Source organism: Equus quagga, chromosome 16, assembly GCF_021613505.1.
Source record: "Equus quagga isolate Etosha38 chromosome 16, UCLA_HA_Equagga_1.0, whole genome shotgun sequence".
Classification (NCBI taxonomy): domain Eukaryota; kingdom Metazoa; phylum Chordata; class Mammalia; order Perissodactyla; family Equidae; genus Equus; species Equus quagga.
The window spans coordinates 71,650,275-71,675,708 of record NC_060282.1 but is presented as its reverse complement, the minus strand read 5'-3'; the positions used below and the strand labels follow the sequence as shown (position 1 = coordinate 71,675,708).

The following is a 25,434-nucleotide window of genomic DNA, read 5'->3' as shown; positions in this document are numbered from 1 at the left end:
GGACAGAGAAATATCTACTTAGACCTGTCAGTTAAAATTTCAGACTTTTATCTATAAAATATCTACAAAGGAAAATTTATCTATAAAAGTGAAAAATATGCTGATTAACTATTCATATTACAAAACGAGATGAGATTCCAAGATGGCCCTCCTCTCTTTGGTTTCTTCTACACTCTGCCCTCCAGATAAGCTTCCTCAAGCATAATTGTGATAATGTCACCTAGTTGCCCAGAAACATTCAGAGAGGCCCATTCTCCTATGAGTGTAGATCATGTTTTTACCTTAATCTCTCCCATTCTATGTTTACAATCCTATTTGCCTCTATATCTTTACCCGAAGCTATGACAGTATATGAACCCAGCCTATGCTATTTTAACTTCATATTTTTCTATTTATTTAACATAACTTTTTGAAATTATACAGCACATATTTTTGGTAACATAAACTTAGAAATACAGTGTTATTATATGTAAAAAATATGACATACTATATTATAAACTTCTACATAAATCAAAAATTTTTACTGAATAATTATATTCAATAGTCAATCAACCCATCAATAAACTTATATTATTAATTCTTTTATTTTTTGTCCTATTCTACTTAATTGAATTCTTCTCCCTTTTCCCCCTCTCTCTTTCTCTCTTTTTCCTTTCTTTTCCCCTGAAAAACAGGCTTGTGATAACTTCATATTGGAATTGGAAGAATTACGTTCCGTTATCAGTCAGGATTTTAAAACTTTCTTCATTGCCTTAGTTTAAAAATAATGGTTCTTTATTAGAACAAATATAGCACCTTAACACAATATCTTAATCTCTTGGACCTATAAAACAATGAGATATCTCATCAATAATATTAGAAAATTCTAATCATTCACCAAAACCAGAAAAGTTCAACGAATGAAATAAAAACCTCTATCACCATTTGGGTACTATTTGGCCTATTTATATCAGGAAGAAGGGTTAAAGCTTAATAGAAAAATAGAAGGTGTGAAAATATCAAACAAATGCACAGTGTTACTGCTTTTCATAAAGCAGACACATTCTACTTTCCAAATCTTACTATTCCAATAATTGTGAAGAAGGGACCATCAGGAAAATCACTATTTTTCTAACTTTGCAAAAACACTGCCACTGGCATCCTACCATATAAATGAGTAATGCAGTTATTTGTGAAGCCTTTTCTCATTCCCTCCCCACACTGGCAAAGCTGGAGAAAATCTCTGAGACTTACTTTGGAAGACACCAAGAATATCATAAATCCTTTGAACATTTTGGTATTTACTCCAAAATGGGAACAGACTCGTGTATAAATACTGGAACATTTTATCATCTCAAGAGTTACTGTTATCAACAAGGCATTTTATCAAATGTTAACAAATACTTATTTATCCTCATAAAGAATGCTCATAAACATGACCATATTTTATAATCTTTGATCGATTTTCACAATGCACTTTTATTCATGCCATAGAATAAAGTTACCGAATAATTTTTAATACTGAAATTTAAATCATGGCAAAGATTTAATTTAAAAAGAAGTCATAGCACTTACATTTTCCCTTCTGATAATGAATACCTCCCAGCCATGGTGGAATTAGGAAGCTATATTTTTAATTTTACTCTTAAAAAGAAGGAAGAAGGGCTTGTTTTGCTTTTCTAGTGAAAAAGTTAAGCCAACATTCTAGTACTGATAGATGAGCCTATTGTGATGCTGATAAATTCATTAGAAGATTCTTTTCTGCTGCCTTTTACATAGCTATCAAAAGCCTGGCAATACAGTGTTTATTTTACAATCACCATGACTAAAGAAAGATGGTGAGGAGAATGTAGTGAATTGCCGTATCTCAAATTGTTCTGTCTACAACTTTAGCCTAGAAGCCCCATCCTTGTGAAAGGAAATCTTCAGCGCATCATTTTTCAGTATATGGGAGTGATGGAAGAACTCAGGATTAGAGGCCGTTGTAGTTAAGGCTTACTCACATTAAAATACCCATCAGACTGAAAAAATTGAACACGACTAAAGGCTCCAGGAAGTGGAATCTAAGCTGGTACTTACTTTGGGGCATAGTTGCATACCAAGTAAACTGCACGTCGCCATACAGCTCCCCAAACATTCATGTTTTGGCAAGTATGAATTGCACATCCTATCCGATTGGAGGTGGCCCAAACCATCTGCAAAAATAAAGCCATATAACATTATTGAAGTCAGAGCTAAGAAAATGCACGTTCACCAAAATAGTAAGAGCATTTTTTTAAAAATTAACAAGACAATTGAAATAACCTGCGTATAATGTGTGCACATGGGGCCAAAACATCTCATAGGACACCTGGGGTTGCAATCCTGGGGATACGGAAAAGCATAATCTTTCACTTCATCATACCATGGCTTGACCAACTGGAGAATTGAGCGATATCTAGAAATAAAAAAAAAAAAATGAGAATTTAGAGTATAGCAGGGATAATATACAGTGAATTTATGTTAAATTGTAGGTTAATTCTTCTTTTTGCAGATTATGTATGATGAATCAAGAGCATACCCGCCCCTCACGATTACCATCGCCACATTCTAGAAGCCTCTATTCCTCCAAGTAGTGCCATGCATGAAAATGCCCAGGACTGGAGCAAGTGAGTCAATACTTTTTAAAGTACGTGTCTGATCATTTCAAAAAGAGAAATGCAAATGTTTTGCAAGTCATTATCGCTATCTTGTTTTATCTGTCAAAACTTTCTTTCATCTAGATCTTACACACAATTAAGAATTAGATACACAAAAGTAGTTGCAATACTAGAACTCTCTGTTTTTTTCCTTCAACTTGAATCTCTTTCATTTTAATAATAATGCCCCTGGTTTTCCTCCCCCGTGTGGAAGAGAATGGGTCTTTGGAGCGGATAATGACATTCCACAGGGGTAGAAAAATAATCCTATCACTAGGAACAGCTTCTCCCATAGTTCCCATAGTTGCAACATATATGTATGTGGGGTGTGTGTGTCTGTATGTGTGTGTATACAGATATATGTAAATATATATAATTTGTATAATACATACACATACATATATAGGTATATGCAACTGTGGGAAAGTTGCCATACACATAAGAAGAGCTCCTGGCACAGTCAAGGGAGTTTTCTTGAGGTGGAAGAGACAGAGTACAGGATATAACACATGCCTGATGCTTTCAAAGACTCTGTGGGGTAAGTGAAAAATACAGGCTAAGGAAGGATGTTCCAAGGGTGAAAGGGGAGACTGGTCTTATTAAACCCCTTTAAAAATTAAGTAATCCTTGAAGACATCTAAAACAGTCATAGGCCAAGCATCAGTGGTGACACATAGGGAGCACTCAATAAAAATTGGCTGATATTACTTGAGATTGCTGTCACTCCCCCTTGGAGTCCATAAGGAATAAAGTTGGGTGGATAAACAGTATCCATGAAACTTCCTACCTTCCAGTTCGTACAGACAGATTTTGGCCCAAAAATCTCAGTAAGTAAGAAGGTCCATGGTCCCAAATGCAAGTGGCCGCCCAAGCTTCTGCAGATTTTGCAAGATTTTCATCCCAAACCTGTAAAGGGGAAAAAGCCTTCAGCTTTACCAGGTTTGCTAGTAAGAAACAAAAAGTAAGAGGAAAGAAATGGTGCTGCTGTTTCCTGAAATTCTTTCGATTCTGGTTCCTGAGACTATTTTAACTGAAAGAAAGCAAATTCAGACCATTGACATTCCAAGTTCTATAATGCAATATGATTATACCACAAAAAACTTTATTGTTTTTATAGTGCCATCTAGATCCAAAGTCCAGACATCATTTTTAGTAATGGATAGGTTAACAAAAATACTCTATTTAGAGGTAACCTGGGGACACCTCACATTGATCACTGAAATTTGAATCCACCGAAGTCCACTGATTTCTCTAGAGGACATCTTCACAGCAACAAGGAGCCATGATATTAACATATCTCAAAAATCATTATGATAGAATTCATTCAAGCTGATTTAACAAAATTAATAATGTCTAATATTATATTGCACCTTTCTTGTGTGTGTGAGGAAGATTTGCCCTGAGATAACATCTGTGTCAATCCCCCCTGTACTTTGTATGTGGGATGCCTCCACAGTATAGCCAATGAGTGAAGCAGGTCCACTCCCAGGATCTGAACCCACAAATCCTGGCTGCCGAAGCAGAGTGCGCAAAACTTTAACCACTTGGCCACAGAGCTGGCTCCTGTTATATTGCAACTTTTAAAGGTCAAACCATGTTATTGTACAATAAATCCCAGGGAGCCTTCATATTTTATATCATTAGAATCTTTGGTAGTAATAATAATATGAGAATTACATTTTAGTTGGTATGGACTGGAAACAAAATTACTCTTTACAACCTTCTTTATCTTTATGATTAAAAAAACTTGACTATGCTACCTAGGGCTGCTACAAAATACAGTACATCGAGGTTCAATTAAATAAATTAAGAAAAATAGTAATTGTTCTTGAAAAAGGAAGTTGTTGAAATTAATAATGGTGTTATCCACATATAACATCAACAACGTTTTTGAAAAAATTGTGGGATAACAATTGAATGATTTAATGTAGATTTATATTTTTATTGATTTGATATACATTTATATTAGTTACCATATGGATTGACATTCACATCTCCAAAGCTGCATGCGGAAATGAAGATGAGCATTTGTGGACCTGCCAATAATAAATCAATTCTAAAATGGTTCTATTTTCTAGCAAGTTACAAAGTACAAAATATAGAATATATATAATTTTGGCATGTAAGTATAGAAAAAATGCTTTCAAAATTTCTCCCTAGTGATAGTATAATTTAGTGAAGTATTTATCTGTTGTGATTTTCATTGAGTTTTATAGTTCAATATCACGACATTATGTCCTAAATTATTTAAATATTTATCTGTCATGCTGTCTGAAAAAATTTTATTCAAATTGCGGCTAGATACTGATTAGTAGTATGTTTCAAAAGGTAAGCCTTTATATGAAGAAGGATGTGACAGTTTTGTAATTACTCAAATTTACGTGGAGCCCTGTAAGAAGGTGTATAGAAGTTCTTATACTGATCTTTTCATAGTCTCCCTCATTTTATCATTCTTTTGGTGACTTTCTCCTCCACCAGGCTGTGTGGAACCAAGCAAGACTCGCCTACACCAGGATTAATAGCCATGAGTTCACCGTAAGTCTTCAGCTTTGAAGCAAACTCGTGGGACTGCTTGACCACAACACTGAAAAGGCTTAATTTTCCCCAAGGATAATGGGATATATAGATTTATGACAATGTATTTACCTGGAAGGAAACTAGTTTAATGATTTTGAAATAAAATGGGAAATAAACAAAATAAGAGATGAACTCTTCAAGAGACACTTGCACCCTAGAAGGCTATGGCAGCCACCCTCAAAAGAGATTTGTTAGTTACTCAGAAATGTTTTAAATTAGAAAAACAAAGTCATCTTACAAAAACTGGTCTAGAATTACATTAAAATAAACTCACTCACAAAGTTTATATAAAATCATAATTATTTAGAAAGAATTGGGAGTAATGCTATGGTGACAATGGCTGCATATCTTTTGTCTGTGTAAAAAGACAGATTACTCAAGGAGCTATAGCAAGACACACTTTCCTTAGCCATCCATAATATAATCTGCCCATTTTGCGGATTAAATTAAATGTAGATTAAATTAAATGTGGATTAAATTAAACCGTTTTAATAAGTAAGTAATCAGTTCTAAATACAGTACCAAAAATGGAAAACACTCATGCTATATTTTTGGAGCTCCTGTCTATTTCTTTATGTATTTTTTCTTTGAGTTGATATCATGCTTTTTTACCATTATGAAAAAGAGATGTTGTACTACTTTTTTCATAGTTAATTGCTTAGCTCAGTAAAATAATCATTTGACACAAATTTTATGAATCACTGCTTCAAACTTCTTCGTTTTCTGTAAAAATCAGGGCAAAGTATATCAGTGACACAAAATCAATTTATAATGAAAATCATAGCATCCTGGGACTGAAGTTCACTTTTAAAAGCATTTTTTGGGCTGATAATGGATTTATCTAGTATTTACTCTTCTGATGTTTTTAAATGAAATACAGATTTATGAAATATGGGCTACAGTTCACCGAAATGTAAACCAGCACAATTAACTCACAAAGGAATTCCAGATGGGCTAGCATCAACAAATTATGTCCCCTGTAGTGTTCTTAACTAATTGTGGTCGCTTGGGAAAAAAACACATCTAAGTATTATTTACATATTGAAGTACAGTGTGAACTCAGATGAATAACTGCTAAAATTCCTTATTATAGTCTTGTCCTAAAATTGTCAGCACAGCATGGCACAAATGGCCATCCCTGGTGGTCTAGTGGTTAAGATTCAGCACTCTCACCACCAGGCCTGGGTTTGTTTCCCAGTAGGAACCACATCACCCATTTGTCAATTGTCATACTGTGGCAGCTGCGTGTTGCTGTGATGCTGAAAGCTACCCCACCGGGATTTCAAATACTAGCGGGGTCACCCATGGTGGACAAGTTCACTGGAGCTTCTAGGCTAGACAGACAAGGAAGAAGGACCTGGACCCTCACTTCCCCAAAATGTCGCCATGAAGATTCTATGAATAGCAGTGGAGCATGGTCTGACACGGCACGGGAAGGTGAGCCGGAGCTGGGCTGCACAGAGGGTCCCCAGGAGTCAGAATCCACTCCTCTCCGTTTACAAATGGCACAAATAACACGGACCTGAAAATCTTGTGCTCTAATCCTACTTCTACTGCTAAGATCATCTGTGACAGAGGACGTGTCAATTATTTTCTCTATCTTCCAGTTAACTCATCTGTGAAATAAGGAGAATGGATGAGGTAATTTCTGGCATAACTTTCGTCTTCAACTTTTCATGATTTAACATACCTCAGCAGCCCCAGTAACAGAGCCAGGAAGACCTATGTTATATTGACCTACGACTTGCTCAGTTCTAGTCCTTTCCATAACACAGAGACAGGAAAACTAGATTCTTTTAGAAATATTTAAGGCAGTTAAGAATTTAGAAAATAATTTAGCATATATAGTCTATCTTTATACTCACTCATATATTTAAAAGCTAAATATTGTGTACGTCAAAAAGATAACCAAAAAATTCATGCCTGAAAAATATCTTACATGAGCATTCTTTGCTCCTGTGATAAGGGATTTTGACAGGAAGACAATATACTTAGCCTTCCTGATGCCTCCATGTTTAAGTGTTTCTATGCACAAATATCACAATTAAAATTTTGGAGAAGAGAGCTTTGGAGGAGGAGGAATAACCGCTTTCTTTCTCTCTTTACGTTTGCTTTTAGGGAACTGATGGGAGGGATTTGTGCCCGTCTCTACGTCCCAGAAGGAAGATGCTGGAGAGTCTGACAGACAGGCACATAACAGGTCCTGCACAGAGAGCGAGTCATTTTGCCTCCCTAGGGGACGCATGACCGACTGTCCTTTTGATGCTTACTGCATGGAAAGTCAGAAGTTTTCTGTACTCTTTCTTGCCTCTTTGTCCCCAGGAAGGACTGACATCTATTCTCCAGAGAGAGGAAGCTACAGCTCGAGTAGGAAGCTCTGAAATTTGGGAATGACGTCAATCCTATCTACTGGTAAAGGTGAGATCTCATATGCTGTTTAGGCCTTTCTCCATTGGTTACAACTCACAGAAGAAGATAAATAAATTATTTTCCCCCTTAAGCTGCAGTGGTATTTAAATTTTTGAATATGATGAGAAGTCTTTGAGGTTTGAAAATAGCAAGGAATGATAACTTCATTTAATAACAGTAGGAAATTTCAACAAAAAATTGAAGGCTGTAGGGAATGGCTCAATGTGACCCATTCTTTCCTTTCCAGAAGTTCTAAATTGCAATGAATATTGCAGTATAATCATGTAAAAGAATTTTAACTACTTATAGAAGTTCAGGGAATAAAGATGTAAATTGCCTAAGCATTTAACTTAACATATAAATTTATGAATGCTTGATGGGCAGTCTATCTGCTGAATTTCTCTGAGGATCAGTGGCATTTACTTGAAATGATTTTAATATTATACCCTACAAAGATAGCAACAGAAAAAAGAAGTGCACACATGTGTGCTATTATTTAACATTCTGTGGAATGCCTAGTAAATATGCAACAGATTATTATCTTTTTTTGGAAAAACTAAGCACCTGATGCTTACTTAGCTTTAATTCAACCAGCTTCAACATTCTGTATTTCTACCTCTTGCCCCTTTAAATAGATAAGATACTTTCACAGATAATTTAGTTATAAACACTTAAAATCTCTCCTTACCTCCTAAAACTGAGGCAAAAATTAAGAATATCGTGCATGGGTACACAAAAACATTTACAGGACCCACCAGAAGTTAAATATTACGATTAAATTAGATAATTCACAAAATAAAGCTGGCTTAAAATAGCATCGGAGTGTACATATGCCTGTACATGCGCCCTATTGTCCCAAATGGTTCTCCTCCATTCTTTGTTGTTACGAGCCATTTAGTGGGTCAGCTCGTAAATTGATTGATTTAGCTTTGGACTAAAATGTTCACCATGAGCTATTCTGCTTATGAATAGAGTAAGCATCTTGTCTGTGGAAACCACATAGTCAGACTAAACCATGAGAGATATCTAGAATTCAAACCGATGTCATTTAAATATCTAGAAGAGTTGTAGATCCAAGAGATAGAAGGGATATGAAAAGAATGCAGATTCTCTTCGAGTTCAAAGGTCCTTAGAGCTGGAGCCAAGGAAATACAAAATCAAGTCAAAGAATGTTGCAGCATGAGAGAAGGTCACTGCCTTTCCTAAGGAGACAGAAGAATTAGAGAATGACATGATGCAGCCCAGGGATTAGGTTGTTTTATCTGCCATTTCACTAAGTTTTGGTATCCACAACACAGCAGCAGCCAGAATCACAAAGCACATTAACATCTGATGCTCCCTTCCTGAATTCCAGTTGCTATCTCTGGACAACAAGAAAAACAGCCAAACTGGAAGGCAACCCTAATTGAGAGCATATCCCCAACATTTGAGATGACATCTCACTTTTTTTTAAAAGTGGGTAACATCTTTTAATTCCAAACATAAGAATTAAATATAAAAGCATTTGAAAGAATCAAATGTAAGGTATTAAAAAGGATGGATGTTTCTGGCTAAGGAAGCTGTGCATATCTGATATTATCAAAATTTGTAATGGTTAAGAGAATGTGGCCTATTAAAGCAAAAGTTATTTTTGTAGTTTCAATGTAAGCATATCAATGAGTAATTATTTAATATTTGTGATTTTAGGTTGAAAAGTATAAGGATAATCTTGTTAGATTTTTTAAACAGTATTACAAATTTAGAACTTTGAGTCACTTTATTTCTTAGACTTTTAAGACACTTAAATATACGGAAATTATTATTTTCAATAAATCAATTGAAATACTTTAAAAATCAAATATATTGGGACTGGCCTGGTGGCTCAGAGGTTAAGTGCGCACGTTCCGCTCCTCGGCAGCCCGGGGTTCGCTGGTTCGGATCCCGGGTGCAGACATGGCACCACTTGGCAAAAGCCATGCTGTGGTAGGCATCCCACATATAAAGTGGAGGAAGATGGGCATGGATGTTAGCTCAGGGCCAGTCTTCCTCAGCAAAAAGAGGAAGATTGGCAGTAGTTAGCTCAGGGTTAACCTTAAAAAAAAAATCAAATATATTAAATCTATAAATGCAGTTTAAGAAATTTAATTAAATTTGTTAGTAACAAATATTAAACAAATGTGATTGCCAAAACTTGCTAGACTTATGAATAGAACAAAAGATTCATTAATTGAAGCTAAATTAAGGAAGAACCAAGAATATTAATTTTGAAAACAAAAGTGATCTGAAAAATCTACTCTGCCCATGGAAACCATCTTCAAAGACATAAAATGCTAAAAACAAAAATATCATACTTTAAGTTCTGGAGACACATTTGTAAATTTGTTATCGTCATGGGTGCTATGATGGCAATGGCATTGGAGATAGTATGGAATGTCCTATAGACATTTATTTTCTTGGACATTTATGTGGTCATTCCTTGTATATTCAGATAAAAAGTAGTCAATCTAGACAGACAGTAGTTTGGGGTTTTGAAAAAATAATTTAGCTAGGACTTTTTGATCTTTTTCTGCATTACTCAGATGGGAAAAGGAGTACTGACCTACAGAAAAAAGAAAGAACCATTAAAAAGAAATTAAGTGATGACAAAATTATTTCCCCTGAGGGCAGCCAAAAGCTTTTAAAACACTTCCTGGGCATGTTTGCGGTTCTGTTTTGAAATTGGTGGGTTTGTTTCCATTAGGTAGAAGTGCTTGTGAAATGGCCAATAAAGGAAACTGAGAGCTGAGTAAAACCAGACAGGAGGGCAGGAATCAGCTTTGGGAAGGCTGGAGAGGGTGGGGTGGGGTGTGGTGGGGAAGAGCAGAGGAAAAGAAAAGGCTGTCATATGGGAAATTTTTGGCATTGAGTAGATTAGTTAAACGCTATTAAAACTGATTCTACTTTATAAGAGAAGAAGAGAGTTAAGGAAACTTTAAAAAAATTCCCTCAAGCCTCAAAAATGACTACAAAATATGGGACCACAGTATATCACAAAATACCAAAATGGGGTCCTAAGCATTTTTTAAATTTTAGAAAGAAGATAATGAAGTATTCCCTCCAATAAGATGAGTATTACGTACCATGTAGGTGGGAAAGCTAAATTTCTACAAAGAGATGATGTGAAGTGCACTTTTTTAGAGAAGATCATTGCCAACAGCATACATTTCTTAAAAACATCTTCCAAGTACGGCACCATTCTTCTCCTTCCTCTTACGATGAAATTCCTTGAGAGTTGTCTTAACTGAGAATTTCCAATTTTTCTTCTTCCATTGAGCCCACCCCAAGCAGGTTCCCCACCCAACCTTTGTTCCACCCAAACTGCTCGTATCAATGTCATCAACGGTCACTTCCTGGTCCTGTCTTACTTGGGCTATTAGCTTTGGCATGCCTGACCACTTGCTCCTCCTAGATGCATGTCCATTCCTTGGTTTCACAAACCCACGTTTGTCTTGTTTTGGTTTGGCTGCTGCTTAAACGTTTGCTGATTCCTCCTCATCTCCTCAACCTCTACATGCCTAAGGGTTCCCAGGGCTCAGGTCAAGTCCACTTCTCTTTTCTTTTCTCTTTTCTGTTTCACCTATATTCACTGCCTAAGCAATCTTCTCCAGTCTTATGGGTTGAGATAGCATTTATATGCTGATGGTATTACTATTCTCTAATTCCAATTTTTATTCACTATTCTAAATTGTATCTCTACAGTTGAATTCAAGACTAATTTATCCACCTACCTACTTTAAACCTTTATATAACATGTCCAAATTGAGCTTCAGATATTCACAACCCCACCCCTCTCCCTACCCACTAACCAGCTACTCCTGCAGCCTTCCTCCTACCAGCGAATGGCATTACCCATCTGCTAGTTCAGGGTCACCAAATCTGTTCCATTGCTGGCTTATGGCTGTTTCTGTGCTATAACGGCTGAGTTAAGTAAGCTAAGCAACATGGACCATAGACATAAGGCTTGCAAAGCTCAACGTACTTGCCATCTGACCCTTTTCAGAAAAAGTTTATAGGCTGCTGTTGTAGCTGCTCAGGCCAAAAATCTTTACTCTTTCTTTGTTTCATAATCATCTTGACTCTTCCTTTGTTTCATAATCCTTATCTGCTCCATCAGCAAATCTTGTGGATCTTACCTTTGGAATACTGTCTATCCAGAATATATCCACTGATCGTTACCACTATTGCCACCACCCTGGTCAAAGCCACCATCACTTGTTATCTGGATTATTGAAAGAGACTCCTAACTGAGGGAGGGCATCCTACACATAAAGCCTCAACATATAAATTAATGAAGGGCTGGATAAAAGAAAAAGTATTCAGAATTTGAGGTAAGAGTGTTTAAACAGGATTGGTGATTAGGAAATAAAGGAAAGAAGTTTTCAATGTTTTAAATCTATTCATGGCTAAATCTGCACTGTGAAACTGTATTTCTGTCAAGTGCTTTAAAAACAGCACGGCACCATATAAATAAAACCAAACTCGAGTGATTGCACTGGGTGGATGTCCCAGTAATGAAAATGAGTAAAGTACTATTGGGTGTAAGATGATAAAGTACAACTGCTGCTTGACCTCTGGAAAATTATTTAAAAAAAAAAAGAGAGAGACAGAGGGAGAGACTTGGAAATGAGTGAATTTTCCCCACCCAAAGAAGCTACTCCTCTCTAACCAATTGCTGACAAGTTGGAAGTGGGCTCAATGCCTCTAGACCTTACCACTTTTCAGGATAATCTCGAAATCCTGATGTCTATGTGAAATGCATCAACTTTTACATGTTGGCAAATAATTTTTAAAAATGTAAAATTCTGTACAGTTCAATACTATGTAGACAAATTAAACATACCTACTAATGAAAGTAAGCCAGCCCTTGTGGTCTAGTGGCTAAGATTCAATGCTTTTACCACCCAGGCCCAGGTTTGATTCTTGGTCAGGGAACCATACTACCTGTCCGTCAGTTGTCATACTGTGGTGACTTGTGTTGCTGTGATGATGAAAGCTGTGCCACCAGTATTTTAAACACCAGCAAGGTCGGCAAGGTGGACAGGTTTCAGTGGAGCTTCCAGACTAAGACAGACTAGGAAGAAGGACCTGGCCACCCACTTCTGAAAAGATTGGCCATGAAAACCCTAAGAATAGCAGCAGAGCATTGTCTGATATAAAGGCAGAACATGAGAGGATGGCGCAGAAAGACCAGGGAGAGTTCCGCTCTGCTGTACACAGAGTCATTAGTGTTGTAGTCAACTGAACGGCACTAACAAAAAAAACCTAACTAGAGTGGTTGGTGGGTCTACGGTTTATGATCTCTAACCTAAGTTATCATTATCACCATTACACTTACATGCATCTGTCATCTTCCTCTTATGAGCCATGGATGGTGACGAGAAAGAGTGACCCTGGGAGTACCTTTGCCCCAAACCTCCTAACAACAAACTTACCAAACAGGGACTGCTGCTTTGTCCTCAACAATGCAAAATATGAGAAATGCAAATTTCCTGATTAAACAATAGAATCCTAAGCCATTCCTTCCTCTAGGCAGCTAGTAAATGAATATTGATTGAGATGCACTGAGAACTGTGAATTTAGCAGTCAGCAAGATTGACCTGGATTCTACCTTACAGTTTAGGGGAGAGAGGCAATAAAAACACTACCAAACAAATAAGTGAATAATTGCAAATTATAAAACATTATACACATTCATTGTTACATGATACATTATACACATAGAATGTATTATACATTATACAAAGAAGCTCCAAATTCATGTGCTACTTAAAAGTTTGCTTCTTTTGAAGCCTTCTTAGTCAATCAAGTATATTCCCAAGTAAGCATTGTTCCATTCTGCAGACTTCTGCAGCTCACCCACAGTGCCCACACGATGTTTCCTGAAAGCAGGTGCTGAATGAATAGTCAAGTGAAATTTTGTGATAATAGAGAAATTATCACTGGGATAATTCTTATTTTGGTTTAGCCTATTAATTCCTTCAGTATAGAGTCTCTTGACAAATAAGTGGATATTTGAGCCACATAATATATTCCTCAGCTCAGTGTTGTGTCCTGAACCATGATCTAAGACTGTCCTTAAAGCACATTTTAGAGTTCTCACCTGGGAAATTACTGCAGGATCTCCCGAGATGCCCAGCCCAATCCTGGACGTATTGAATCAAAGTTTTAGGGTTGGGGACCTTGAATGGATACTTGAAAAGTGGTTCAGTGGTTTTCTGATTAGAAATAATTGTCTAAAGCCTTATTTGGTGGAGTGTCATTCTGATTGCAGGGAACTTTGGGCTTCCTCTCCCACCCCTCTCCCACCCCACACATACAGTGACAAGCCACACTTAGGAAGGCTTAGGAAGAAGTGGACATTTCTGAGAGGTAATGTCTGTTAATTTCCATGCATAAACATTTACATCAGTAGCCTTCCTTTCAGCTCTGTCTGGTCAATTATTGATCCAATTTTTGGTAAAAATGGAAAATAGCATTTCATCAGGAAAATGTCCTGCTGTTGCAGACACTGTGTAGCAAACTCTGTGAGAATGTTTGCTCTGCGTGTTTGTGGAGGACAGAATTACGGGAGAGACAGATGGAGAAACCATCTTCTATGTTGCTGTATTAATAAGCCAACACCATTCATCCTGAGAGTGACAATTCCACCAGAAGGGAGCATGTAGTCTGTGCGTGGATATGAATATAGACTTAACTGATGGTGGTCATGTTGCTTATTTAGAAATCGTAGGAACTCTAAATGGCTTTACTAACAAAGATATCATAAGCAACATTTGGGAGAAACATATACCTAACTTTCTGAAAGTCCAAAATCTTGAAAAAAAAGACAAAAAGTTTTAAAAGTAAGGTAATTGCTTTCCATTGTAATAACATTGAACCTGTGTTTAAAACACATATTTGACCTATAAGAAACTTAGCTCACGAGAATATGATATGAATCAGCAGGAGAATGCACCCATCAAATCTGTCAACCTAACTTTAGGATGCATCCTCAGAAGGAGAACAAATAGAGAATAATTTGTCATCGCTCTTCTGCACTGGTCAGGTCACATAAATTCCAGGCACCCCACTGTCAGAAGAACGCACACATGTTGGAACTCAATCAGGGACAACAACTGGATGAAAGGCATTCCTGGCTCAGAGCCACACTGCTTCAAGTTCCCAAGACAATCTAATTGGCACCATTCATGGGTCTATGTGTGGCATAAGGGGTGGGGGAAGTGCCTTGATTTTTCCATTTCTTCTTACCTTTTCCCGGGCTTTCAGAAAGCAAATATCTTTGCTCAGCCTTCCCTGATAGGCTATGTTGGTAACACTCTGAATGCAAGAGGTGGTGTGTACATGTATTTAACAGAAGAGAGCTGGAGGCTAAGAAAGAGCTCGGTGACTGAGTGTCAAGAGTCTAAGAAGATGCTCACAACCTTCAAAGACTTGAAGCACTGTCATAATGCAGAGTTTTCCTATATGGTTCCCAAGGGTAGAAAGAGTACAGCAAGCAAGATTTGATTCTACATGAAGAAATACTTTCTAAGATTCAGTGATGTCCTCAGATAAAATGCATGTAGGGAAATTCCCTAGCTGAAAAGCTCAAGAGCAGGAGATGAACATGTAGAGAAGAGTGGATTGTATGGTCTTTGAAAGCATGGGCTTTGTTGTCAGATGGAACTACATTCTCATCATTTTGATTTTCTTGCTCTGTGACCTTGGGGAAGTTACTTATGCTCTCTAAGCTCTGGGTTTCCTGTCTTTAAAGGAGGAAAATTGTCCTCATCTCTCAAGACTGTTGAGAGAGTTAGGCGAGTTACTGACTAAAGAGAATTTAGCACAGCCACAGCAAGGCAGGGTGTACTCAATGGTAGATATTATTGCTGGAGAATCAGGCACTGGAATAGAAGTGGTGTCAGTGAGCGAGAAAGCTGCCAGAAATGGGAAGCAGTGTGAGATGCACTTTTGACCCCGTTATCTGGCAGGCTGAAGTGTGAGAGACATCAAGCTTTAATCTCAACTGAGCAATCAGATAAAGTGAAAAGAGATAAACCCTCAAGCAACCAAATAATCAGAAACAGAATTGTGTGTAGATAATAAGAAGCCCGCTTCCAGGAAAATAAGATGAGACAGTGGAAGATAAAAATTAGAGAACATTTTAGATGTTTTAAAATTTATTAATTCCCCTCCTTAAGTCCCTCTCTAACATACATTTTATCTTTAAATTTTAAGACCATTTGTTAATGGATTCTAACACTGGTTCTCCTTCCCAGGGAAGTATAATATCCATCACCTATCACTTAATAATGGAGTTATGAAGCAGGGAGACATTTTCAGGTGTGGTGAATTTTTTTCAGCAACTCAGTGTTAGAATAATCCAGAAATGAATTTCTTGATTGTTAAGCTGTCCTGTGATACCCATGCAAACCCCCCATCTTGCTATTGCCCGCTGGGTCAAAAGAATTCAAATGCCTTTCCGCCTACCTACTCCCTGCTGAAAACGTGATCTGGCTGGAATGTAAAGAGCAGATCTGGTAGAACGTTCCTGTTTAATGAAATTATGAAATATGAATTTGATGCACTCTTTAGAAAAAATATTGTGTCCTTAAGTGACATTTCTGGACTCTTTCAGTTTGGCATATGTGGTGTGAAATTTTAAGAGTCATGAAAAGTTTAGTCTAAAAATACAACTTGTTGGGCATTCTTCCATATTCTTGTCAAAAAGAAAAAAACCTGCTTGGTACCTGAATTTAGACACTATGGGTAACATACACTGGCAACATTCGGGTCCTATCCCTCAAAATCTCAGTCTATGTTGTATTTTATGCCAAATATTTTTCTTGACCGGTGTTAAGTTGTTAATCTTTACCTTTCCTGCCCCCTTCCCACACCATTCTTCAGAAATTCTCATAAGCAATTAAACATTTCAAGTTCATAACTATCTAATGGCCACTGACTGACTGTTAAATGGTTTTCAGATATTCTAAATTCAGGACATCAGACCAGCCAGGTTAGCCAATGTCTATTTTTCTGAAGTCCTTTGATCAGTTTCCAAAAATACCTTGTTCTGAGTGTGTCAGAAGGACTAGATGGGCCTGGCGCTACCTAGGCCCCTGAGAAAGATTTCGATTCATGTTGATTTAAGTCTCAGCACTTATTCTAAAAAAAAAAAAAGAAACACATGAAACTTTCTTGCAAAAATTCTTGAGTACATTCCCAGACATAAAATCATTCACCCATGCCGTCTCCACGACACTGCCCTGCCCCTATTCTGCAGAGCGCTCCATTTGATTACCAAGGCATATTGCCATCCAAAAGTCTTTGTAGTACAAGAACATTCTCTCCCACATACTACCTACTTTTTCCAGCCTCCGTAGATGTGCACCCTGGATGGTAAAGCTGCAGCCACTAAATGACTACCTGAAACCTGCTCTTTACTTGGTATTCTCTAGCTCAGTGAAACCCAATTGTCATAGTCAGAAATGGAGGCATCCTCCTTAACGACGTCATCATATAAATCCCCATTCTGCTTCATCATACAAATCACTTACTCCCATTGATGTGATCCCTAAATTCACTTTGTCACACATCCCTATGGCCTTAACCTTCACTGAGGCTTCAATGATCTGTCCCCCACACTGTTATAACAGCCTCTTGACTGTGTACCCTGCCTTCACTTCTGCCTCTCTCCCGTCTCTTCCTCCATCTGTAGCCAGAATGACCTTTCTGAAATGCAAATTAATTATGTAACTTCTCTGCTGAAAACTTTCAACAACTTCCCTTGATCTTAGCACAAAGCTCAAAGGAGTTTCTAGGTGCCTTCCCAGCTTCATCACACATCACTTTTTCTTTTCTACACTGCATCCAAGCCACACTGAATTTTTTTCCGTGACTTTAATGTTCCACGCACTTTCTAAGAACATCCTCCCACCCCTATCATGCATCCCCTCCCTCCTTAACACTCACCTGTATATTTTCTATTTACTTTTTATATTTAATATCGGAAATTATTTCCTTCTGGAAGGCTTCCCTGCCCCTCTACCGCGAGTCCAAGTCTGGGTTAGGTACTCCCCATGAGATCCCAAAGCACCCTGTATTTATTCTACTTTAGCACTCAGCTTATTTCTTTGCCTACTTACCTGTCTGTTTACAGTATTTCCTGTCAGAGTGTCTTTTTCCTCCCCATTGAATCCCCCAGCACAGTGCCAGACACATGCATAAATCCTGCGGATTGACTGAATGAATCTTGAATGACTCTTGCGCCCCAGAGCACTATAGCCACGTGCTCTTTACATGGGATGCCCAGAAAAAGTTAAAAGACTTCATTCAGTTATTCCACAGATTTTTACCAAGTGTTCTCTGTGGGACAGATATGATGGTAGGTTTTATAAATACTCAGCAGGAATATAATAAAATTATTTTCCTGCACCACTGTAGGTGGTCAAATATTATTTGCCACCAAAAAAGTAGCGTTGGATACTAGGAAATGTAGTCGCCATATATATAGCCTATGTGTGAGTCACAGCTTTTCTGTCTAAAACCTAATGGTGAGGTTCTGAATCACATCGCGTTAATGTTTTTCCATCTGTTCTTCTTCGAGTCTGTGTTCAAAATGGTCACAAACAAAATGTTCTTACCTTCAGCTAGCTCCACACGAGGAGAGCTGAACATCCGTATGTAAGTAATACTAAGTAAGTAATACCAAGCAATGTGCACCTTGGGAGAAAATTCCTGCGAAATGTGCCCGGTCTTCATTGGAAGCCAAGGCACTTAAGAGGTCCTACATGTAGGAGGACAGGAATGTGGAGTTCTGAATGTGCTGGAGAAATGCCTTCCTGTCAGCAGTCTTTCTCAGTTCACTGCTGGCTGGCAATGGTTCTCAGCAGGCTTTCTAGTGGTCATAAAAGCATTCATTGAAAAGATTTAGGTTAGACACATCAAATTTCTCATGTTTATGACAAGAAAATTGAGTTATCCTTCCCAAATGAATGGAAATGTGCCATCTGGGACAATATATGGTTTCAGTAAAAAAATGATAATGATAAGGACAGACATCAGGAGTGTTTAGTCAACTACTGAATAAGAAAATAAGTAGTTTACATTATCTACATTCTCTTCCACATGAAGCCTAAATAAATAAAATCAGCGTTTTTCATTATTCCCAAGTTACAAATTATTATAGGCAAATAGTTTATTGATTACTTCCGAGGATGGCATAATCTATCCTCCATTCATTCATTCAGGTCATGAATTCTGTTACTTTACTACCTGCTGTGACTTGGGAACTAATGTTTTTCCCTTTTCCAGAAAAGTATAGGAAGCCTTATTTCCTTAGTCCTGAAACTTGTATTTACAGGCACTAAATTAGAAAAATAGGCCATATTATCAATATACCTATTTTGGCTTCTTGAAATTACATCCTGCTTTTTTTTTTTCATTTTTAAGTCGTTCAGTTCATATCCGTCAATATCTGCACGCGCGAAGCTCCTCGCCTGCCTTTCCACCATTCTCTACCGTCTGTGAAGACTTCTGTCTCTTGCACGACACTTGAGTTGGTTGTTCCTACCTGTCATTGGGTTTAGGTGTAGGTGTTGGGCTCCTCCTTACCTTTGCCTAAAGGAATGGCACCACTGAGTCAGTGGCTGTCACCTCCCTGGTCCCCTTCGCTATCAATCTAAACTCCATCAATTGTCGGGCCATCTTTCTAACCCTGCTCTAAAACCACCACAGTCTCCCCATTTGCTCTTGTATTAAGTGATCCTCGATCCTTTCTCAAACTCCTCAAAAATATGTTTCATGTGTTGTGCTATTTTTCTCCTGTTGGTTTTGTTCGTGCCTTGCTTCCCCTACGCTAATAGCCAACCCTGCCCCGTCCTGAGCATCTATCTCAAATGCCCCTCCTCCAAGGAGCCTTTCTAGATTTTGCCAACTAGAGATTATCACATCTTTCTTTGACTTTTCCGTGGTATTTATCTATACTTCTTTCCTTAAGCCAATCTTACGTGGCAGGTATTATGTGAATTATATGCTTAGTGGGGTCTTTTTCCTGTTTGTTTTGTTTTTCACTGGTTTGTTTATACTTTAAAGACAAAGATTTCTGTTATCTTTGGATCTCTTCTTCTGGTGGAGGGACTTCTATTTTTTTTAAATTAATTTATTCAATTGACTTGAATTTAGGATATATCCTAAAAATTTTACTCCATGTGTGAGCCTTGCAATTTCATTCTTTTGGGGATAATTCTGATTCTCAGAAACTAGTGTGGTTTGTGGTTTAGAGTCATGGCTTATGCTGCCCTTAGGAAGAATGAAAAACAGCTGGTGGCCAAGGAGCTCTGGAAATTTGTCAATAAACTAATTGTAGGACAGAAACCAAGAGTAAAGAAGTTTGACTTGCATATCTTAAGCTCTATCTATATTACTATTTTTTTTGAAAAGATACTGTTTTGGAAAGTTAAATATTTCAAATAATGTGTTTTTTACTAAAACCATGAACAATATATCCAAAGAAAATATTATACAACTATAATATGAATGTCAGTACTCTGGTGTTCAAATTGTTTCCACTTTATTTAGTCAAGCATATACTAACATAACCAAATACTTAAAGAAGATAAAATCATTTAATTTTAAGGAATTTTTTCAGAATTTATGAAAAACGTCCTTTTTAAATTTTAGGTGCATAGGATAAAACTATTATTACAAATGATGAGAAAACTTCTATTAAAATATACATTATAATATCAAAGTTGATGCTACTTATAAATGTAAGAATTCACAGTGATTTCAGCTAAATTCATTAAAAAATGGTTGATCACTGTCTATATGCAAGAAATTGCCCAAGAAAATAGAGATTAAAAGGTGAATAAGCATAAATTTAGAAACCTGAAAGCTTAAAAATAGGAAGCTTGCAAGAAATACACAAATGACCAAAAATCAAGTTCAATTTTGATGAGAAAAGTCTGATAGATATAAAGGGTTACAGCGGTTCAAAAGAAAGAGAAGTCAAATGTAGTTGTGAGTGTAAGAAATATCAATGAAGACACAGCATTCTGATATAAAACTAGAAGGTTAGGATTATAATTAAGGGAATAGGTTCAGGAGGAGACATTAGAGGGAGAAGAAATGGCCTGGGTAAAGGTTCAGAGGGCAAAGCTGTGGATGAAAGGGATTACAAATCAGGCCGGTGTATTGAGAGAGAGACCTGAGCTGAAGACCACCTTCTAAGAGCCTCCCATGATGATGTCACTCATTGAAGAGGATAATTTGAACACATGGCTGGTGTCCATATTGAATTAAGTGTCCTAAGTTTTTGAAGTACATACTAGAGCTTAGGAACTGAGCTTGCTTTCAAATTGCTCACCATCCAAATCAATGTTGAACAAGTGAAGATAAAGGTAACAGTGTTAAATTGAGGTCTGATTTTTTACCTGGCCTGCAGATTAACGTCATGTATAGTTCCTGCTTCAACCTCTAACCTATCTCTTAGATTGTACCTTCCTCAATGTTTCTCTGAGTCTTCATGAAGGATCCAGATGAATTATTTCAGTTGGCCAATTTACTCAAAGAGTCCTTCTAACTTGTGATTTCACTAAATTGAGCACATTTTTTAACTGTACTAATCGATTTTCTCCCACCTTAGGGCCTCTGCCCTTGCTCTTCCACCACCGTGATGGGTGTTCCTTCATCTCTCATATGGTTCCTGCCTTTGCCCGACTCCAGGACTCTCTTAGTGGGCTCCTTCCTCACCACCCTATTCAATTTCACAACCTCACCACAAACTGTTCTATCTTCCTTCATAAACTAAGCACCTTCTAACATACTACGTAATTTATTTGTCTTGTTTATTGTCTAATTCCTCACTCAGGGGACCAAGAATTGTCTATTTTATTTGTGAATCTATCTTCAGTGCTTAAAATAGTACCTAACATATAGTAAATGCTCAATAAATATTATATGAATAAATACATGCCACATGAACTATATGCACTGTTTATGTGATAATTTGAGATGGTCATGTTTTACTTTATAGAACTTACTGTTCTAATTACTGTTTCTCATTAACTTTATTGACTTCAGGAGGCCTTATAAAGCATCTGCTATGTAACCAGTGCTGTATCTGATTCTTACAAAATAAATCATATGTAATAGCTCTTATATTTGATAAGCAAATAATAATAGAATAGAATATGAATACTATAGGATTTCAGCTGGCATTTAAAAAGAGAAAACAAAGATATCTTGGCATCTCCAGGGGTTTCCCCCAATGGAGCATTTGCTCGTTCTAGCAAATCAAAAGCTGTTCGCCAGCACAAGCGTGGGCTTTGAAATTGCACAGACCTAAATTCTAATTCCAGTGGTACTGTTCATTACCCATGACACCTTGGCCTGGTCATTAACTTCTCTAGGTCCAAGTGATTTCATTTGTAAAATGAAGATCATAATCTTAACCTCAGAGGGAGAATGTGAGCTATCAAATGAGATCATCTATGGAAACAATTAGCCAAGTCCTTGGCACATAGAAGAAATTAAATAAATGCATGTGGAATGAATTAATTCTTGATCAGTGTGGAAAAATATAATGAGAAAAATGTGGCTTTTTCAATCTATTTCTACTGTGTTGTACCCCATCTACACCTTTGCTCATAATGATACCTCTGCCCTCAATATCATTAAAATAGTGAATTGCATTATGTAGTGATTGGTTATTACGTATATTATTATTCCTACTTTAAAGATAAGGAAATTGAGTTTTATACACATTAAGTAACTTGCACAAGGCCACAAAGTAAGCAGCAGAGTTAAGATTTGAACCCAGAAGAGCTCGCCTCCAAAGCTGATTCAGCGGTCTTGATCCTCACCTTAGTCAGCATAGTGATGTGATGGTTGTCAGGAGGTCTTCCCTAAACCTGCAATCTGGCTATTACGCCTTTCTGATCTCACAGAGAATCTCATGCATATTTCTCTCATAATATATGAAAACCTAAAAAACTTATTTGTTCCTTTTCTTTCTACATCGGCATATCACTGTCTAGAAAGGTGATGTGGGTAGCTCTTTCTGATTTTAGATCTTGAATGAGTTTTCACCAGGCACGTTTCACAGAAGTTCACAGAAACTCGTAAAAGCTAATGTTTATTGAACATTCATGTTTATTTTGCTGTAGGATCTGGTCTAATTGCTCTATCCCTCGACTCATACATTCCTCATAACAACCCCATGGGGCAGAGACTTCCTTTATCCTCATGTGAGAGATGATGAGAATGAAACGCAATGAGCTAATGAAATCACTCAGTTTAAACTCCAGGACTGGAGATTGAACTCAAGCATTTAGATTCTAGAGCCCATATTTTTAATCACGAGACTACATTGCCCCTCATACAACAGGATTGATTACGCCTTCTTTTCCTCTTGCTTTAAAAATTCCTAGAAAAATGCTTTTTCATAGAGTCGAAATTGTACTTCTATGAACTATGACTCTCTTACGTTTGGCAAGTCTTTATTTTTCCTGTAACTCTGACATCTGCAATTAGTCAAACTTAAAAAGCTTATTTAAATAAAATGAATTTAGAATCTAATAGAAATTCTAGATTTTAGGTCAGCACTTATAAAAAGTTGGTCGTGGTACCACCTCCCCCACCCCCACACAGAAATACCATATTGGTGGTCTTCATTGCCTTAAAGAGGCTCCAAGCTGTGCTCTTTTAAACCATAACCTTGCATAAATTCAAAACCAAAAATAAAAGTAACTTTAAAAAGCCATCTATCCTCCCAATACCAACTTAGTCGGTTTTTTTTTTTTTTACTAAGTAAAATGCTTTAAACACAGACAGCCTATTTTTAAGAGAGAGCAAAGAATGTGTTCATGGCAAGTTGGAACAGTGTGCAAGTGCCCTGGCTGCGCTGTTATCTGAACGACAAAGCATTAAATCACAAAGAGGAAAAGTCAGCATGTTCTCTGAGAATACAAATAGATTAGCTCAGGAAGAGCTTTGTCCAAGAAAGGGAAAGACACCTACCCAGAGAATAAATCAGGCACATGAAACCTATAATTTTAAAAAATTATTTTCAAAAAAATATTTTTAGCTGATAAATAGGACTACTAGATAAACAAAGCCCAGAAAAAGTTCCATGTGAAGTTTTTTAAAAAGCGGACCTTCCAAATTCGAGCAGTCAACATACCCCACTCTTTATCTACGTTTCTTGTATAAAATGTGATTCGTCAGTGGGTATGGAACTCACAAAAGGAAATTAGATCCCACTCCTCTTTAATTCTATGATGGAATAGTACTTAAGCTTACCAGAGACATAAGAACCTTTCCTAAGTTCAAATCTGTAAAAATCTCCATATCCCTTAACATATAAAGACTCTTTAGGTTCTGCCAACCCAACGCACAATTTACAGAAAGCACCCTCCCTCAGAATTCAAAGAGAACGAATTCCTCTTACCATATATTCCATGTTGGCGGCTGGTGGGAAGACTTTGCCCCGTACTTGATTATGATAATCAAGAATGGCGATCATGTCATTCTGCGAAATGTAGCGCTTCCGCCTGGCTTTGGGGATATCCGCAGAATCTAGTTGTGCTTTCAGAGCAGCTTCAATATCAGTGAAATTATTGGTTGGCGGGGATGAGTCAGTGGAATTGAGTAAGACGACAGCACTCGCTTCACAGAGAAGGCAGAACAGGAGTATGCTGCAGACGGCAGAGCTTGCTAACATTTTGAGGAGTGGAGAAGGAGAGCCCACCTAGTTTACTTTGCTTTAAAGCAGAAAGGTAGAGTTAGGGTCTATGAAAGGAAAAAAAAAAAATAAGGCCAGAGGGTAGGAATTTACAGAGTCATTATTTGGGAGCATAGCTTGATTTGATTTTCTCCAAAAAGTCCAAACAAGTGTTGAACTCAAGACTAGGAGACAACCTATAGTAGTCTCTATACATTTCACCTGTCTTATGAGGTAGGTCCCTAAGAGGAACCCCTATAGCTAGAGAAAACAAATAGCATGACTACTAACCCTAAAATGAATGTGAAGCATTTACCCTAAATGCCTGAACCACACACTGACTTACTGCCTGTTTGTTCTCAGAGGGAAATCTTGAGGAACTGAAATTCATCTTGAGAATGAAGAGATAAAATGCATCACAGGTAACAACAGAGAAGGTGCTGATAATGTCTCCCAGACATATATGGACACCAAGTGACAGAACACATACAAAAAATTATCATAATCCAATCTCAATTCTAAAAAAATAAAAAATAAAAATGTGAGCTACTTTAAAATCAATGCATGCAAAACAAACTTGTTGAGCTAAATAGCTTACCTCTGCACAATGCCAAAATGAATATATTGTTCTTCCAAAAATTTAAAGTTCTTTGCTAGGTTGTAGCATGAACCCTTGTAAGAGGAGTGTGTCTTATTACAAGCTCTCAGAGAGCAAAACTCTGCAAGGTTTGAATGCTGCTGGCTACAGGAGCAGCTAACAGCTTTTATATGTCACAGTCTGCAACGTCCAGAAAGGGCAGTCTTTCCTAGGGTCTCTCCTAGCCAAAATCAAAGGGGAGGGGTTTGGGATAGAAAAAACAGTGATTGGGTGGCAACCTTTTTATGTGGGTGGTGAGGAAGTTGAGTCACACCCACAGCTTACAAAGTACAAACCATAAAAGACAAACCCTTTTTTCTCTGGGCTTCTACCTATGCTATGAGTGGTTCATTTTTCTCACTTAATGCTTTCTAGTTCCTGGTTCCCATACAAAAAGAGAAGGAAAAAAAAAAAAAGACTGTGAGTTCTTGAAA

The 25,434-nt window shown here is 37.3% G+C and overlaps 1 protein-coding gene across 2 annotated transcripts in view; it reads right to left on the bottom strand.

Moving 5' to 3' along the window:
- PI15 (peptidase inhibitor 15) overlaps positions 1-25,081 on the bottom strand; it is a 31,577-nt gene extending 6,496 nt beyond the window's left edge. Inside the window, exons 1-5 of one of the 2 annotated variants that reach the window (XM_046641622.1) lie at positions 24,962-25,081; positions 24,091-24,403; positions 3,445-3,563; positions 2,284-2,416; positions 2,059-2,174 (exon numbers count right to left, since the gene is read on the bottom strand). In XM_046641622.1, the coding sequence (XP_046497578.1) occupies positions 2,059-2,174; positions 2,284-2,416; positions 3,445-3,563; positions 24,091-24,363 (641 nt within the window). In that variant the 5' untranslated portion in view covers positions 24,364-24,403; positions 24,962-25,081. Of the gene's footprint in view, positions 1-2,058; positions 2,175-2,283; positions 2,417-3,444; positions 3,564-24,090; positions 24,432-24,961 lie in introns of both variants that reach the window. The other variant, XM_046641621.1, reaches the window with a different exon arrangement.
- Between the last annotated feature and the right edge of the window lie 353 nt (positions 25,082-25,434).